The sequence below is a fragment of the Myodes glareolus genome, chromosome 5, assembly GCF_982192425.1.
Source record: "Myodes glareolus chromosome 5, mMyoGla1.1, whole genome shotgun sequence".
Classification (NCBI taxonomy): Eukaryota; Metazoa; Chordata; class Mammalia; order Rodentia; family Cricetidae; genus Myodes; species Myodes glareolus.
Window position 1 is genome coordinate 113,063,027 of NC_142030.1, and position 18,282 is coordinate 113,081,308.

General features: G+C 38.2%; 1 protein-coding gene across 5 annotated transcripts in view; it reads right to left on the reverse strand.

Moving 5' to 3' along the window:
* Window positions 1–18,282, reverse strand: part of Pign (phosphatidylinositol glycan anchor biosynthesis class N) — a 148,145-nt gene that overhangs the window by 78,523 nt on the left and 51,340 nt on the right. For all 5 annotated transcript variants that reach the window (XM_085688424.2, XM_048443860.3, XM_085688423.2 and 2 more), the window contains 5 exons: window positions 10,947–11,129; window positions 6,747–6,886; window positions 3,755–3,854; window positions 3,566–3,658; window positions 2,631–2,722 (listed from right to left, as the gene is read on the reverse strand). In XM_085688424.2, coding sequence (XP_085544550.2) covers window positions 2,631–2,722; window positions 3,566–3,658; window positions 3,755–3,854; window positions 6,747–6,886; window positions 10,947–11,129 — 608 coding nt within the window. The remainder of the gene's footprint in view (window positions 1–2,630; window positions 2,723–3,565; window positions 3,659–3,754; window positions 3,855–6,746; window positions 6,887–10,946; window positions 11,130–18,282) is intronic.

Below are 18,282 nucleotides of genomic sequence, written 5' to 3' on the forward strand. Positions count from 1 at the left end.
ATGTACAAGTGGCAAATATCTACAGAAACGATTTATGCAATTTTTCCTCTTTCAGCATATCGTAACTTCTCCCTAACTATGCTACACTGCTTGAGGAAGACAAATGGACCACAGCGGACAAAAGGAAAGAAAGGGCTTTACAGAGACACCAGAAGACCCCACTGTGGGACTCCTAGAGCAGGGGCTGTCCCAGACTGCTTACTGGCTTTGGCCCCCTACTCCTCATACTGGGTCACAGCATGCAGTCTTAATATTAATATTCACAGAGGTGCTTAGTCTTAATGCAACTTGATACGCCATGTTTTGTTGATACTCATGGGAGACCTGCCCTTTCCTGAACAGAAACGGGGGAGTAAATTGTGGGGCGAGAGAAGAGGGGGTGTGAGGAGAGGGACTGGGAGGAGAGGAGGAAGGAGAAACTGCAGCTGGGATGTAAATAAATATGTTTATTAAAAAATAATAAAAAAGAATTTCTTAAATTAACAATCACTTAAAAATATTCAGTTAATCTTCCTACTATTAAAAATAAGATACACCGTCATGTATTAAAGGTTAAAATGCCTTTTAAAAATTCTCAGAGTGAACCAGGCAGTGGTGGCCCACACCTTTAATCCCAGTACTCCGGAGGCAGAGGCAGGAAAATCTCTGAGTTCAAAACTAGTCTGGTCTACAAGCAAGTTCCAGGATAGCCAGCGATACAGAGATTCCTGTCTCAAAAATTAAAAAAAAAAATGCCCAGAGGGCTCAGATATAGGCAGCGAAGGTGATTTATGTGATTTATAACAAGAAGAATGGAGGGGGATGGTATTCATGCCTAAATCCCAGTACTCAGAAGGCTGAGGCAAGACGCTGAGTTTGAAGCCAGCCTGGGCTACATACACAGGCTCCACCTATAAATTAATAATTAATTATTAATTAATTAATTAATTAACAAAGCGAAAGACACTGCAGCAGTCAGACGGAACAAAGACAATTTAGTCAAGCACCTATAGACACAGACCAGGACACGCACACACATGGAGTGGGAGTAGTGTCAGTAGTCACCTAATAGCAACTTTAAAACTTAAAAGCAAAGGCGACCAACTGTTTTTAACATTTGTCCTCCTCACTTGGTACATCGTGTACCATCAACATTAGGAACATATGTAAAACACAGAAATTTTCCTGCACAATTTGAATGGATAAATATAGAAAAGTTTCCTAGCAAGTACAAGGTCCCGGGGTTGATTTCTAGTTTAGCAGACACAATAAAATGAATCATCAATGGCCCTGCCCCTTGTTGAACACTGGAGAAGGAGAGCTGGCCCTGCACCCCCATGGGAGAGCTATCCCACCCCTCACCATGGGCATCTGTTCCAAATGGCATGGCCTAGGGGAGCTGGTTCAGTCCCTTGCCTGAGGAAGCAGTCCCAGTGGACCCTGACCTGCTCAGCTACCACCCAGACCCTCATCCTGGGCTCTGGGTTGGCCATCTTAATATCTACCTCATCTACGACCTGCTGGAGAGAGTGAATGGCCTGGTCCCCAGGATCCCCTACGACTGAGGGCAGCAGCAGGATATGCCAGTGTGTTCCAGAGGCCTTGAACCAGACCAAACCCATCGCAGCGAACAATCTGCAGGTGGGGCTGACTAGACAAGAGGGGATACTGCAAGACACACTGCAGATCCCAGTGACACTGGGGTGGCTGAAGACACTTGGGAAGACAAGGAGAAAAGTAGGTCTGTGTTTCCTTTTTAATTTTTTGGAGGGTATGTTGTAGGAGTGAGGGGCAGATATGGAAGGACTGCGAGGTGAACAAGAATACACAGTCTGATATGAAATTTCCAAAGAATCAATAAAGAATTATATTAAAAATTAAAATTAAGATTAAAATAAAATCAAGACAACACAAAATAAATGTAAAGCTTTTAAAACAGAGATTTTTTCCCTGATGAGTAAAATAATTTAATTAAAATAAGACAAGCTTGAGTTTGTCAATGGCTTTTGCTATGGACACACTCAGAGGCAACACTTCAGCAACAGAACATGTTCACATGTTACTAAAATTTTTACAGATTCCATAATATTCAAAGTACATGAAATCTGGATGCACTTTCATCGCCCGTGAAGGTCTGGTAGCATCGCCACAGAGATCATGCCTCGCAGGTGATTGGCTGAGGTTATAAGGAGTAAGTTTACATTAGTATTTCAAGTCTATCCATGCAGCGTTAGGCTCAGGACCAAGATTAAAGTGGATTAAAGTGTTATGCTGTTGGGGCTGGACAGGTGGTTTCGGTAGGCAAGGGCACTTCCTGCTCTTCTGGGGGATGGCAGCTCAGTTCCCAGCACCCACATCAGGGGGCTCCCAGCCACCCGCAACCCTAGATCCAAGGAGTCTCACATCCCCCTGGGGCCTTCATGGAGACCCACATATATATGGCTGGCGCCCACACACACACACGTGTCTCTCTTTCTCTCTCTCACGCACGTGCATGTGCACACAAACACACACACACACACACACACACACATACACACACAGAGAGAGAGAGAGAGAGAAAGAGAGAGAGAGAGAGAGAACTGTTTGTAAATGTCACAGTGTCAGGAGAGGACAAATTCTACTGAAATGGAAAACAACGCTGTACATACACTAGAGAGATGTCTGGCTTTCTACCCACAACAGGCATCAGTGGGAACACTGCCAGAAGCAAAGAGAAGAAAGCCCAACTCAGGCAGGTGATCTGCAATAAAAAAATATATATATATGTTTAGACAAATATGGTATAGAAATCTGTTTTTAGCATCTTACATAATACATGAGTGTAAAACTAAAATCAAAACCAGTCTGGTATTTACTATGGAAAGTAACATTGTATTAGTTACCTTTGTAATAACAAAACGTAGGGCAGGAAGCAACTTAAAGAAGGAAGAGTTTTCTCTCCTAGAGAAGAGGGGCTGGTCACACTGCAGCAAGTACGGAGCAGACACGAATGCGGCTGCTCACTTTGCCTCCCCCCACAGTCCCAGTGGTGCAGTGGGACTTTCACTGCAGATATTCCCAGAGACAAGCTGGCAGTCAAGACGACCCAATACAAACATGGCTACCTTACCGAATATTTACTATCTGTTTGGGGTTTGTGTATGTTAGAAATTTTCATAAATGTGCTTTGGTCAAATTCCCTCCCAGCGTCATGTGTTTTTAAACCCCACTGAGTCCAATCGATGCTACTACCTAGGAAAGCACTGTGTGGATGGGGCAAAGGTTGGCGTGTGGAGCCCGAGGCCACTCTGCTGCTCTCAGCAGGGCCCAGACTTCTCCCTCATCTAAAACTGGAGGCTCCATGGATGCTCCAAACAAGCCAGCTCTGCCTTTACAGCCTTCCTACATCTCAGGCTCATTCTGACAGGAACAGACATAGAAATCAGAGAGACCAACAGTTGATGTCAGCCCTCCCGTCCAAAGGACCTGGCTGTTTATGAGGCTACATTCCACTCCTTTGTCTGAAAATACACAATTCTTTGACCCAAATACATATCAACACAAAGTAATTGACAGTCTGTGCTGTCAACATGAGTACTTATACCTTTGCTCGGGCCCACAGCTGAGTGAGAAACGGCCAACCAGCAAACACAATCAGTCCGGCTGTCAGCATGTAGCGGTAGAAGAAACTGAACACCTGGTGATACATTGCCAAGGAAATGAAGAGTGAGGTCACATAAGACCAGTATGAAAACGCAAGACACCTGGAGATGCAGACTAGCCGGGTACTTACCAGCACTTCAATTCCCAAGATAAAGACAAGCAAGCAGGCAACAAAGTGGCTCAGAGGAAAAGTCAACAGGGAGGCAACCAGGTCTTGAATAACTTGATATCTGTTTGAGGAGATGATTTGGAAAGCACCTTAAAATAAGCAACATAATGCCAAAAAATAAAAAGTGCTAAAACCTAAAAGTCCCAGAAATTCCCACTCATAAATTATTTAAAATTTAAGATAAACTGTAGCAATTTGTTTCATGGCTTTGCTTACTTTTATTGGTAGAAAACTAGTATTTGGGGGAAAAGGATATAAAGCACTTGCTTAGATTCTATAAATATTAATGACCAGAAAGTATTCTTTTTGCTTTGTTTTGTTTTGCTTTTCGAGACAGGGTTTCTCTGTGTAGTCTTGACTTTCCTGGAACTAGCTCTGTAGACCAGGCTGGCCTCAAACTCACAGAGGTCCACCTGGCTCGGCCTCTCAAGAGTTAGGATTAAGGGAATGGACTACCACTGTCTGGCTCAATAAATCATTCCTGTATGATCTTAGTTTAAACAAAGGTATATGCATTTACAGAAAACCAGAAAGAAAATAAAATGAACCCAAATATATGCCAGCTGAAAGAAAATAATGAAACTCACCTGGATAACCCTGTGGGCTCCTGTCACAGTCTTAGTAGTGAAAGTCTTAAATGCACTTACTGACTTTCTTATTTTCAGTACCGAGAACTAAACCTAGGGCTTTCCACATGCAAGACATCCACCCTGACACTAAGCTAAAACCCCAGACTTTTCATTTAAACTTTATTTAGTCATTCAGGCTGGCCTCAAAATCCCAGTTTTGTGCCGCAGCCTCCTGCGGAGATGGGATTACAGATATGCACCACTACTCCCAGCTTAATTGCACTTTTTAACTGAGCCAAATAACCTTTCCAAACCCAATTTAAGATGTCATTAATTGTACACTAATTGTAATTGAGAATTTATAACCGCCAAAAATGTATTACATACTTGACTACATTTTACATTTCATTACTGAGAAGAAAAACTTTAGCATTTGTAGAACATTAAGTAGGTAATTATAAAAGGCCAGTGTCATTGGGTTTATAACCTTTTTCTGATGGAAAACAATGGCTGTTGAATAGAACATTATCACACTACTAAGTAGCCACCTGAGAAAGAAAAGTCAATTCCACAAGCAGAATATCTCTTTTGTTTTCCCCTGCGAATAAGCAAAAAAGCACAAAAGATTAAATGAAGTCATTTTGGAGGGTTTTATTCTAGAAAAAAATGGGTTAAATATTCCATTTTTATTTACTTATAGTGTGTGTATATATGTGTGTGGGTGTACGTTCCACAGTGTGCATGTGGAGGTCAGAGAAGAATCTGCAGGAATCTGTTCCTTTTACCATGGGGGCCTTGACCCCTGGAGCCATCTAGCCAACTTGAAAACTCACTTTTTATGCTTTATTTTCCATGCAACCTATTAAAAGAGTGCAATAAAATATAACTGCAAAATCACGGTCCCGTAGATTTTAAATATACATATATTACAATTAAGCTATTTAATAATTCAGAAGGGGTTCTAGTGGAGTAGAATATTCTTCTTGCCTAGCAAACCTTTTAGAAAATTGTGAAACCAGAGAAATGATGTCAGAAACAAAACAAAACAAAACTGTAAACTAAGTGCCGCGTGGTGATGGCGCAGCAGAGGCAGAGGCAGAGGCAGAGGCAGGCGGATCTCTGTGAGTTCAAGGCCAGCCTGGTCTATACAGTGAGTTCTAAGACTGGCTCTAAAGTTACAGAGAAACCATGTCTTGGAAGAAAAAAAAAACCTAAGCAAACCAACAGCCTTATTCCTTTTAGATGGTGAAGTCAGTATGTTCTTTGCTCAGTGTCTTTTTCCTTATATTTAAAGGTATCTGAAGCATCTCCATATTTTATTCCTTGTATTTTAATGTTTTAAAACATATTTTTAGAAGATAGAAGACAATGCTAGAATCAACAAAAATTAGAATAAAAAATGTAGTGTCAGGACTTATATGCTAGATAGTTCCTTTGTTTTGTTTTGTTTTTGATTTTGTTTTTTTTAGAAAGCATTTTCCTATAAAGTCAGACCTAGAAACCCCGACTGTCCTGCTTCTGTCTTCCGAGTACTGGGATCGTGGCACACACGATCACACCCAGCCTGTTATGCCATCTTAAAAATGCCCTTAAAAATGTTTGGAACCTGACTGAGTGCCTTCCTTTCCGGGTTGAATCCACTTTTAAACATCAAGAAGTACATAAAGACAGAACCACATCACATGTGAGTAAACATTAATAGATGTGATATAATTACAGTTTCAATACTTGATGGCTAAGAAAGAAGTAAAGTGTATGGAAAGAAAACACATAAAGATATTCTGAAATACAAGGTAAAACAAATCCTAGATGCAAGGTGCTCATGACACAGCACAGTAACATCAACTATATTTTTGTTTGAAGTCTACTCAAAGCAAAACAGGTGAAATCAAAATGTGAGACAAAAGGGATGTTTAATATGCAACATTATGCAGTTGTAAACAAAATGTGAGTGTTTGGACATCTAAGAGTATTATGGCCATCTTTTATGGCTTATGCTACAGAAATCATGTTGGGGGATGTTCGATCACACTGTGAACCTGAATTTGCATTTGCATTAATTAAACAAAATTAACCTTGGGTCAGGGGTCTGAGCTAGCAACTAGTTGTCAGAAAGTAATCATAGAACATCAGAGGGCATCTAGGAGGGAAAGCCGGAAGCACCAGAAAGAGTAGGGAGGTGTTTTAAATGGTGTGGTTTTTTTCTGTTTTGGCAGAGTGGAAGGACAGGCTTTTGGGGGGACGCCAAAGAAAATTAAGTCTCTATGCTGTTTTTTTGTGAGATAGTGGCCCAAGGAAAAATTCATCTACAAAACCTAATGCATTTTAAATACAGAATTAACTGCCAGTGAAGTGGAAAACAAGGAAAAAGACAAGGTACTTACTCTCTTAGAACTGCATACCATATCGGCACCGGCAGCAAGCAATACACATAGTAAGTCCAGGGACAGGCTTGGATCAGCAGAAAGCATGCCACTAAAACACCAATAGCTACAAAGCTGCATGGCAGAAGACGGTGTGGCTTCTGAAAATGAAACGGAACACTCAAATACATTGAAACCCTCGCTGATTGATAGTTGTTAGATTTTATAAAGGGAAAAATATTTTCTTCCAATGTTTGTTCAAGTAGACGATTAATTACAATTCTTTCAAAATGAAAAATCTATCATTTGAGGGTAATAACATATCTGAAAAGGAAATGGCTATCCTAGAATGGTTACTGTCAAGTCAGCTGCAGACTTGGCAATGGTCCTACAGTTGGTTTGTAAATAACTCATTCAGAACTCTGAACATAGTTGCTCTTAGAAACATTTTTTTTTTAAATCTTGATTGGCTTCTATGGCTAGCTCACAAGGACCTATTTATCACACAAGAAACCATTCTTCATTTGGAAATAAACTTTCTTTCTATCAGCTCCAACCTGCCATGCTGCCCATTTGCCTCTCTCTCCCATTGCCTAAATACAGTTGGACCCTTCAGTTACATCTGCTGTCCTCAGCTACCTGCGGAAGAAGCAACGCCCCACGTAAGTCCCTAGTGCATACACCACAGACTCCCAAGGCCTCCTGGTGCTCTGGGACAGGTGTAAGTGCGGGGTCAGGGACGCCGTCCGAGAACTGGAAAGCGGCATGTTTAAGGTAACATAGCAATGCTAAAAACTAGACTTCTAGGGTCTGAAGCAGTGATTACAAAATGATGCAGAGTACATTCAGCTCCTTCAGATGATATTAAGTATGCCTACAGAGAGGAAAGGAATGGGGGGATAGAAGGGTGAGTGCTCTTCTATAAATGTAGTGAGAATTAAGAACCTCCTTTTGGAAACACACAAATTTAGGGAGGGAGAAGAAAATATTAAATATGTCCCATCTCTTTTTGATGTTTTTCTCTACTGGCATAAAATATTATAAAGAAAGAATCAAGGCTAAGTCAGGATATCAACGAAAAAAAGGCTGAAACACAGCACTGTAACTACGAGCTCTGGTTCAAGCTCATCAACTGGCTATGATATTGTGATGGGTGACCGTGGTTGTCGGCTTTACACACCTGGGAGGAGCAAACTTCAACTGAGGAACTGCTCGTCAGACTGGCTTGGGAGCATGTCTGTACAGCGTTTTCCTGAGTAACAGCTAATGTGGGAGGGATCAGTCCAAAGTACAAAGCTTTCCTTAGACAAAGTTTTCTTCTATCCATAATACATGGATAATAAATATATAGCAATTCATCAATAATAAGAAATCAGATTCCATAGGGTCTAATAAAGTAACTAGAACATTATTGCTGCTTACTAAATGATGGCTATTATTTTTATTTTTATCCTTTTTTGCATTAGTTTCAGCAATTATAGAATCTCTCAATCAGCAGCACAACAAATAAAGACGTAAGAGAAACCAGTGGAGGTCACAAAGCAAAATGATAGGGGATATAAGGTCAAATTCAAATGGATAGGGGCAGATATGATCTCTAAAATCTAAAGGGGCTAGACTACAATTGATTGTAAAAGATGATAACTCACACTATTTTGAAATAAATAAAATAATAATAAATGAAAGATAAGATGAGAGTGTCTAAAAAACATTTAGACTTTCTAGAGTTGATACAATATGGTAGAATTAGCTAAGTCATCAATCTCCCTCCATATTTTGAGAATCATAACCAAAAAGGTTGCAGTGAGATTAAACTTAACAACATTCATAAAGCAAGCATTCAGGGTAGGGTACACTTTTAAAAGATGAAATGTATATTGCTCTTGCCGAGGACCCAAGTTCAGATACCAGCACACATTCTAGATGGCTTACAACCACCTGTAACTCTAGCTACTGATCTGATGTCTCTCACCTCCATAGGCACCCTCACTCACGTTCAGATATCCTCTGACACACATACATACAGGTAAATAAAAATAATAAGTCTTTAAAAATAAACTCACAACAGGACTTACTTTTTTCCCATTATCATTATGATGGATTGCCTTTTATTTAAAATATGGCATTTCTTGCAGTATCATATTAAACACACAACATATTTTAAGGCTGCCATTTGTAGTATGATATGCAGTGACCGATATCATGGAGTGTGGCCATATGTGTTTCTTACCTATTTTAATAGCAAGATTTTCCATGATAAAATCTGACCATCATATTTCTCTATAGAATACCTAGCCTTGTTCTATACACTCAATTAATAAGCAAAAAATCCTATCAACTACGAATTCTTGACACATTAGCAGAAGTATCATATCTTCTCTTCTAAAGTTCTGAACAGCGAGAGGAGCAGAAGCGAGAGTCTCTGGCCTAGACCTCAGTCCCCACACCCGGTCTGAGAGGCTGTTAGCAAGTTAGCTAATTCCCTCAGCTCAGTCTCATCTTTTGTGAACAGAAGTTACAGGGCACAGTTAGAGGCAAAGAAGGCAGAACACATTTCAAGGACTCAGTAGAATTCCTAGATGCATCTCTCCATTACCAAAACATAACCATTTCTGTATATTTCTCTAATATGTAGAAAATAATTCCCTTTACAGTCAACTTCAAATACATTGGAATAATTAAAATTACTTGGAAGAAATTATTCAAGATGTGTTACAGAACTGTAAAGAATTGAAATTAAGCAATAATGTTCTTCTCCTTACACTATAGACAAAATATAAAATGGTAAAAGTTACCACTAGAAATGTGGTATAATATAATAATAACAAACGATTATTATTAAAAATATACTAGCAGAATACATTCCTTTTTAGAGGATTTTGACATGCTAATAATCATTAGAGAGAATGAAGTTTAGGAAATGGGGTTGGATACTTTGCCTGGTAAATAATAGTCAGAAATATACTTTAAGATAGGGAAATGTTTTAAAGCAATAAAACCAAGTATGTACTGTTAGAGTCTATTTAGAGCAGTGTTTCTCAAACCCTTTGGGGAGTTGATTATAATGACTCTTTCAAAAAGGTCACTTAAGATAATCAGCAAGCACAGATATTGACATTACAATTTGTAACAGTAGTGAAATTACATTTATGGAGTAGCAAAGAAAAGAATTTTATAGTTGGGAGTGACCACACAACACATGAACTCTATTAAAGGATCACAGCCCTTGTTTAGAGGTTTGACCTTCCTTTCCATAGCAAGCTAGACTTGCATTCCCAAAACAAGGTAAAGGAAACATTCTGGCAATTTATAGTATTTCTTATTGAAAGAAATAAAGTCAGAGAAGCATAAATATTATATTAATTGTTTAATATTTATTAATTAATATTTGAACAATGACTTTATTGTTTGTCTAGCTCTCAACATGAGATAATGATAAATATACTGTTTTGGGTTTTTTTGGTTTTTTGTTTTGTTTTGTTTTGTTTGAGACAGGGTTTCCTGTGTGGCCCAGAATGTCCTGGAACTTGCTGTGTAGAAGAGGATGACCTTGAACTTAGGAATCCACCTGTCCTGAGCACTATAATGAAGGGTGTGTGCTGCCACGCCTGGCTTAAAGTTGTTTTTGTTTTTGAAGATTTATATATTATTTCTACTAAGGTGCATGGGTATATGATGCATGAATTTATGTGTCACGTGTAATCAGATGCCCAGGGACGCCGGGGTCCATCAGAATCCCTGGAACTGCAGTTAGAGGCGATTGTGTGCCACATGATTCGGGATCTAGGAACCAAAATTAGGTCCTCAGCAAGAGCAGTAAGCACTTTCTGCCTCTGAGCAGTTCTCTGGGCCCTGAGGCAGTTCCTAACGACCTATCTAGAAGTACGCGGAACACTTACATTGAGTAGTTATTTTAAGAAAACAGAACTTGGCATCATTGAGACTACAGAAGAACTTACACTATTCATATGCATTTCCTTATGCTCCTCTTAAGTTACAGAGCAGTGTGACCAATGCATCCTCTTAGCCACTGATAAAACAGACGCAACAGAAAACACAGCCAATACAAAAGAAAGCAAAGGACAGACACATCAGTTCTCTTACTCTTACATTTACATATTCTATGAACTCACTATACATGATTTGATTCAGTTTCTTAATCATTATTCCTGGTGACTTTGATATCATCATCTGAATCTTTGTTACATTGTCCAGACTTACCTTAACTTCCTTCCTAGCGCTTCTTGTGAGATTAGAATGAGACTTGAGGATTAACAAAGAAGCATAAGACATCCATCCCACAAAACCAACAGCAACACTGATGCCCAAAAAGAATCTATCGTAAGTGTGATAATAGGACAATCCTTTCAATGCGAGATCAATCAGCTCCTCGCAGAGGGAGACCTAGGGGACAAAACGGAAGTAGAACTTGCAGTGAAACAATAGAAGTCAAGTTTCTTGAACCCAGGAAAACTGGTGTTCCACAGAATCAAGCCACTAAGCGTGAGTCACTACAGATGGGAGGATTAGGAACGGATTTCAACTGTGAGGCTCTTTGGTAAGATAGGGCATTTTAATGGAAACTGCCTGTAATCTATGCTGTGTTTGAAAGCATTCATTATGCAGAAATGGTCCTCAGATGACACATACAGGAAACAAAGGTTCTTTAGCATTAAACCAAATAAAGGAAATGCCTGTATGTATATACATATGTAAACATGTGTGTATATGCATTATATTCTACTTTCATATCATATTATGCAAGTCTACTTTAAAATATCACCAAAATTACAAAATATTAGAAAAGAACAATAGTTTAGTGAACTGGGTATGTATTTTAGTGGTAGAGTGCTTGCCTAGCATATGAGAGACCCTGGGTTCAAATACTATTAAAGAAAGTCTAAAATTTAGAATCATAATTAAAAAATTATAATAAACAGATTGGTAATTATTTAGGCAATTTTTTAAAATGGAAGCAGAATTTTTAGTGAAGCAATGGTGACAGGTCTGTAACTGTTGTGACATTTTGGTCACATATGACAATAAAGTTTGCTTTGAATTAGAGGGTAGAACTAGTTACTAGTTGACCAAAAAAACCATAGAGGTTTTAGAGGACTGAGGCTAGAGAGACAGGAAGTACCAGGGCAGGGCTTAAAGAACTCCCTCTGGATGGAGGAAAGACAGAGATAGGCAGTCAGTGTCTGCTTCCCTGCCACTACTCTGTTCAGGTTCTTATCCTGATACCTGACTCCTGAGTTTTTATTGATAAAGAATTAATTAGATAAACGCCTCATCAGATGTAAAACATGGAGCATGAAATCAGAGACAGCCACTCACCCCTAGCATTGCAGCCACTAGAGCTGCCATCCTGCTGTCACCAATCACTCAGGTTGTACACAAGCAGCGCACAACTGCTGATGGTCAAAGGTGTCAACAGCACTACCTTTAAAATAGTTAACTGAGAAACTTCTCTGGGTAGAACAACGGACTGTGACATCACAGAAATTATAGGCACTGGAACAGCTGGTATAGGAGAAGCTGAATGCTCAACATATTGAAGAATCAACCAGTCCCTGAATTTTTCTACAAAAAGAAATCTGGAAAATGGAGAATCATCACAGGTCTGAGAGCTATTAATAAGGTGATCCAGCCAATGGGCTCCTTACAGCTTGGAATTCCCTTGCCATCTCTATTACCTAAAGGATGGGGTATTATAGTGACCGACTTAAGGATGCTAATTTACTTTATCTTTACAAGATAAAGATAGAGAAAATTTGTCTTCACAGTGTCTACTTATAATAATTCCCAGTCAGTGGGAAATTTTTCCACAAAGAATGTCAAAAAGCCCTACCTTATGTCAATATTTTGTAAAACATAATCAGATTTCTCAGTCTATAATTTACCATTATTTGGATGATATCTTACTAGCTGATTCAGATTCAGATGCTTTAGAGAAAAGGTTTGAAGAAGAAAAGAAAATTTTGTCTTGTTAGGGATTATAAGTTGCTCCTTAAAAAATACAAATAGGAGATTCTATTAATTACCTAGGATATAAGAGGTTTATAAAAATTTCAACCATAGAAAGCACAAATCAGGAGAGATCAATTATGAACTCAATGATTTTCAAAAACTGCTGGGAGATATTAACTAGCCACAGACCACAATTAAGACAACTCAAGAACTAAGTAATTTATTCCAACCTTACAAGGTGATAATGGACTTAAATAGTCACAGAAAATTATCAGCTAAAGCTGACAGAAAATTGGCTTTGGTAGAAAAGAAATTACCAGATGCACATGTGGATCATGTGGGTTGATTGAAAACAGAGTTTGACTGTATCCTGGTTATTTTATCTTCTATGCATTTACCTACAGAAATTCTAGTGTGGAGAGAATATAATCTCTTAGAATGGATATTTTTACCAACAAACAGAGCAAAAAATTAAAGACTTATGTAGAAAAGGTTACAGAATTGGTTCTAAAAGAAAAACTGAGACTTCATCAATCAACAGGAATGGAGCCAACAGAAACTGCAATCCCTTTTACTAATGCTGAAATTTCCTCCTTATGGGCAAAAAATGAAGACTGGCAAGGAGCTTGCAGTAAGTATTTTGGAAGAGAGTAACAGCAAATATCACCAAAGCAAGAGAATTTAGTTTATAAAGAGAACTAACCTATATAATGTGTGATCCTTTCTCACATTATACAGGAAACACCACTTCTGGAGCCCTACATTCTATACTGATACAAACAAATCAGGAATGGCAGGTTATAAGTCAGAAAATCTAAGTGGCTCGAAGTCCTTACAATTCTGTTCAAAAGTCAGAATTATAAGCTATTCTCATGATATTATTAGATTTTCCAAAACCTCTTAATATATTGACTCTCAACATACAAAGTTGTTTTACATATTGAAACTGCTGAATTTATTCCAGATGATTCAGAATTGACCTTTTTATTCAGTTACAAAAAGTAATGAGAAATAGAAATCATCCCTTATGTATAAAAAGCCGATCAGATCCCATAGAGGTCTACCAGGCCCTCTAGCATAAGGGAATGATGAAATTCATCAGCTATTGGTAGGAAATGTGCTCAAATCTTAGCATTTCCTAAGAAACACCATGTCAATAGCAAGGGTTTGAAAAACAATTTTTCTATCAGTTGGCAGGAAGCCAAGGAAATTATAAAGAAATATACTATTTGTTCTTTGTATAATCAAACCCTACTACCTGCAGGAAGTAATCCAAATGGTACTCAAAGAAATGAAGTTTGCCAAATGAATGCCTTTTCTTTAGCAGAGTATGGAAATTAAAATATGTACACTATACCAGAGATATATGTGCAGGATTTCAATGAGCAACTGCATTGAGTTCTAAAAAGGCTGATTCTGTAATTACACATTTAATAAAAGTTACGACAATCATGGGGATTCCTGTACAAATTAAGACTGGCAATGCTGCAGCATGTCTCCAGTAACACAAAACAGTTTTCGCATACTGCAACATAAAGTATATTACATGTACACCACACAATCCTACAGGGCAAGCAGTTATAGAAAAATTTAATCGCACTATAAAATATATGCTTAATAAACAGAAAGGGGTAATAAAGACTCCCAGAGACAGACTGTACCGCTGTGGGACAATGGTCTTGTACCCTGTAAAGATTTAGAATCTGGATACTGTATGTTATTGTGCTGTCTTTGAATTGTTTGATGGCTGAGAAAGGAGCAACAGCTGCTAAAAGACATTTGGTTATAAATCCTGCTGGATTAACCCAGCAAATATATTTTGAAAATGCCTTGACTTCAAAATTTAAGTCAAAAGAGATGTTACTTTGGAGAAGAAAAGGTTTTGCTTTTGTTTCTACAGAAAATGAGAGGCTGTGGATTCATTCTGAGTTAAGAAAAATCAGGTTTGACCAAGGAAGACCCCCGAAAAATCTTGAAAAGGAGCAGAGGGCCTAGATGATCCAACATTTCAGAAGACCTCTGTTGGAGATTCATCTGAGTTCAACATCCAAAACAACCTCAAAACTGCTGGTTGAGATGACCAAGACTCACAGAATATTTCAGGCAGGACTTGACCATAATTCTAAACTTCCTGTAGGTTCCCATAAGATTATCAGCACCCCCAATTAGCAGGAAGTAGCCTCGAAAACTATGCCCATATTCTCCCGAAATAGAATATGAATGTTTGTCTTTGTTAAGAGTGTTGGTTACAAGTTGTATGGATAATAGTCAGGAAGAAAGCTAAACAAAGGAGATTAGATTTAGTGATTCTGTTTTGAAAAAGTGTGTGTCGGGGGGGAGAAGTCCTGTGGGACAATGGTCTTGTGCCCTGTAAAGTTTTGTCAGTTGTAAAAAAATGCCGAGTGCCCAGTAGCCAGGCAGGAAGTATAGGTGGGGCAACCAGAACAGTAGAATTTTGGGAAAAGGAAAGGCTCAGTCTGCAGTCATCACCAAGATGCAGAGAAAGCAAGATGAGAACACCTCACTGATGGAGGTACCAAGCCACGTGGCTAACCTAGACAAGAATTGTGGGTTACTGTAAGATGTAAGAATTAGTTAATAAGAAAGCCTAAGCGAACAGGCCAATCAGTTTATAGTTAATGTAGGCTGTTGTGTGTTTCTTTGGGACTGAATGGCTGTGAAACTGGGCAGAGAAGAAACCCCTACCAAAATTGCACAATGTTTTATTAACTTTAAATTTTTAAATGTTAATGAGAAATGAATATCAGCTGCAGAAAGACATTGAATAAAGGAAAAACTGCTGAATTAAGTCAGTCTGAATATAATAAAGATGTTGATCTCACAATGGAAACCAGGATACGTGTTACATTAGGGAAGAGGTTTTGCTTTTGTTTCCACAGGGGAAAACCTATAGAGACCATCAAAATTGATAAAGATTAGATTTGAACAGGAGAGACCTCTTGATTAGTAGAGGTGATAGTTCAACAAACAGCATGACCCCTCAAATCTAAACTAACATAAGATAACAAATGCTGTTATTTTGATCATTTATCACCTGCCAAAAAGGAAACTCCCCAAAGTGAGGGTTGGGGCAGGGCTTTGATTTTTGTCTTTGCGGGAGAATGAAGGCATCCAAATAAGGAATCTGAAGACCACTGGACAAAAGTGATATCTGAAGAAAAGGATGAATAATCCATAGAAAATTTCCTAAGATAAAGAGTAAGTTGCCTAATGATATATCACATTTCCAACAAGATAAAATTTCATAAATCTTTCCAAATGTTTGCATCTGCTGTTCTCTACACATATATAAAGGAAATGGTCTTTTTGTAGTACCAGTTCAAGTAAAAATTAAAACTGGCTTTGAACGTAAAGAGTGGCTTTCTTCTTCTCTAAACCCAAGCATGTATTTTAAAGGAAAATCCAAAATCTCTGTTTCTTGTCAAAAGACCCACCTGATATGGGACAGAAGAAAGACCAAAATAAAGGTACTATTCTATCGCCACTAACCTCATAATCCTTTGGTTTTATTTTGATTCTTTAAACTTTATTATCTCAAATTTTATATGGTGTGGCCAGGCAGTGGTGGCACACTCCTTTAATCTCAGCTTTTGGGGAGTCAGAGGCAGGTGGATCTCTATGAGTTTCAGGCCACCCTGGTCTACAAGAGCTGGTTCCAGGACAGGCTCCAGAGTTACAAAGAAACCCTGTCTTGAAAAACAAAACAAAACAAAAGATATATGTGTGTATCTATGTACCTTTGGTCATAATATTAATGGTCATATAGAGTAACAACGAATTTGAGAAAAAGGCTTAATCTACTTTCCTGTACATGATTTTGGGTTTGTGTCTCTGTAAGGTAACTAGGAATTACGTTTGCATACCCTGGATGTACTTAACAAGTTGTGTTCCTTTAACCTCTCCATGATCTGCTGCATATGACATTTAAAATGTTGTAAGTTTTCTACAATGAACCATGAGCATTCCTAACAGTAACCTCTGAAGTCTCCAAAAGTTTATTGGGCCCCACAACAATGAATGCACCTGGATTGTAGTAACGCATCTAAGTTGACTAACAGAACCCAAAGATAAGCTTTGGACTACCAACTGCTCAGGACAATCTTGAGGTTAGCTGTGATGGTTCAGTCTCATGACTACACCAACCCCACACTTTCCCATTACACAGAGACTGCCAACAAATGGCACAGCTAGCTCTCCCAGGACTTGACTGTATTTCAATTTTTTCAGGGTTTCCTAGATATGCTGTCACCCTCCAGACAGAAGGATGCAATCTAGAGAACATAACAGCCACATTCCCAAGTGGTGGGGTAGATGGTATTTGATCATTCAGTGGGTTATGGATATTACCACTTGGGGTTGGTTACAGTTGTTCTTAGTAATGGTCAGGGGGAAAAAAGCTGAACAAAGAGATTAGATTCAGGGATCTCATTCTGAAAAGAAAAAAGAGGGATATAGAAATGATACAGTAGATTAATTAATCTACTTCTAAAGCAAAAAAGCAATTACTACTTTTAAATATTTTACATTGGTACAGATTTTTATATAATGACATAAATTTGAGGTTATTTTTGTAATACTATAATATATATATATGTTTCTACTATTGTTTAAGATATTTTGTATATTGATACAATTTTAAGTTTATTTTTGTTAGAACATGCTGAACATACGTTTCTGCTGTCTTAAGGTATTATATCTATGCAGCTTGTTTAACAATGTAATGTAAATTTCTAGTCCTTGAAATCATTACAAACTATTTAGGATAATAAATGCAGGTTAGTTGTTAGTCACCTATTACAGTCAAACTTGTAGGCATGTTAAGTATGCTTTCAAGGTCAAACAGAGATATATTTTAGATAGATAAGTATCTTCAAATACTTGAGAGATCTACAGAATATAGAAACATTCAAGATGTTTTAATAACATAGTTTTTTACGGCAGTGAGACATGTCTGTTCCTGGCAGCACCAATCTACTCTAGAGAAGATGATGGGCACTGAAGAAATTGCATATGGAGTTTATTTTCTTTGTCACAAAATAAGCCACCAGGCAAGAAACTGTACTTGCCTTGACTGCTGACAGTATGTTGTCCAAATTGGACAAGCAGGACACAAAAGAAAGTGACTGCAGAACTTTGCCAAGACAAGGTGAGACAGTCCTTCAAAATTCCTGCTTCACAGAAATGTCTTCCAAATGTTCTAGGCCCAACATTACAGAGGAACTGTGGATGACTGTTCTGGCAGTCAGTTGTTTCTGTCATTTCTTAGCTTTAGAAGTTGTTTGCTCTGCACTTCCTGTTTACTCAGGTAATAGTTTTCCTTCTCAGGTCTCTGACGGAGTTGAACACTAGATAGTTATAGCTATAGTTCTCTTTGTTATCAAATTCTGAAAAGAAATTCACAAAAGAGGTGTAAAGTTTATAAAGTTGAAAGACATAGAAAAAAGGTTTTGGGTTGGTAATGCAAGCAAGGATACAATGTGAATTAAGTAAAAAATTTTGGACTCACCAAAATAGGATAGATAATGGAGTATTTTCTCTGAAATTATCAAATGCAAATGTACTAGAC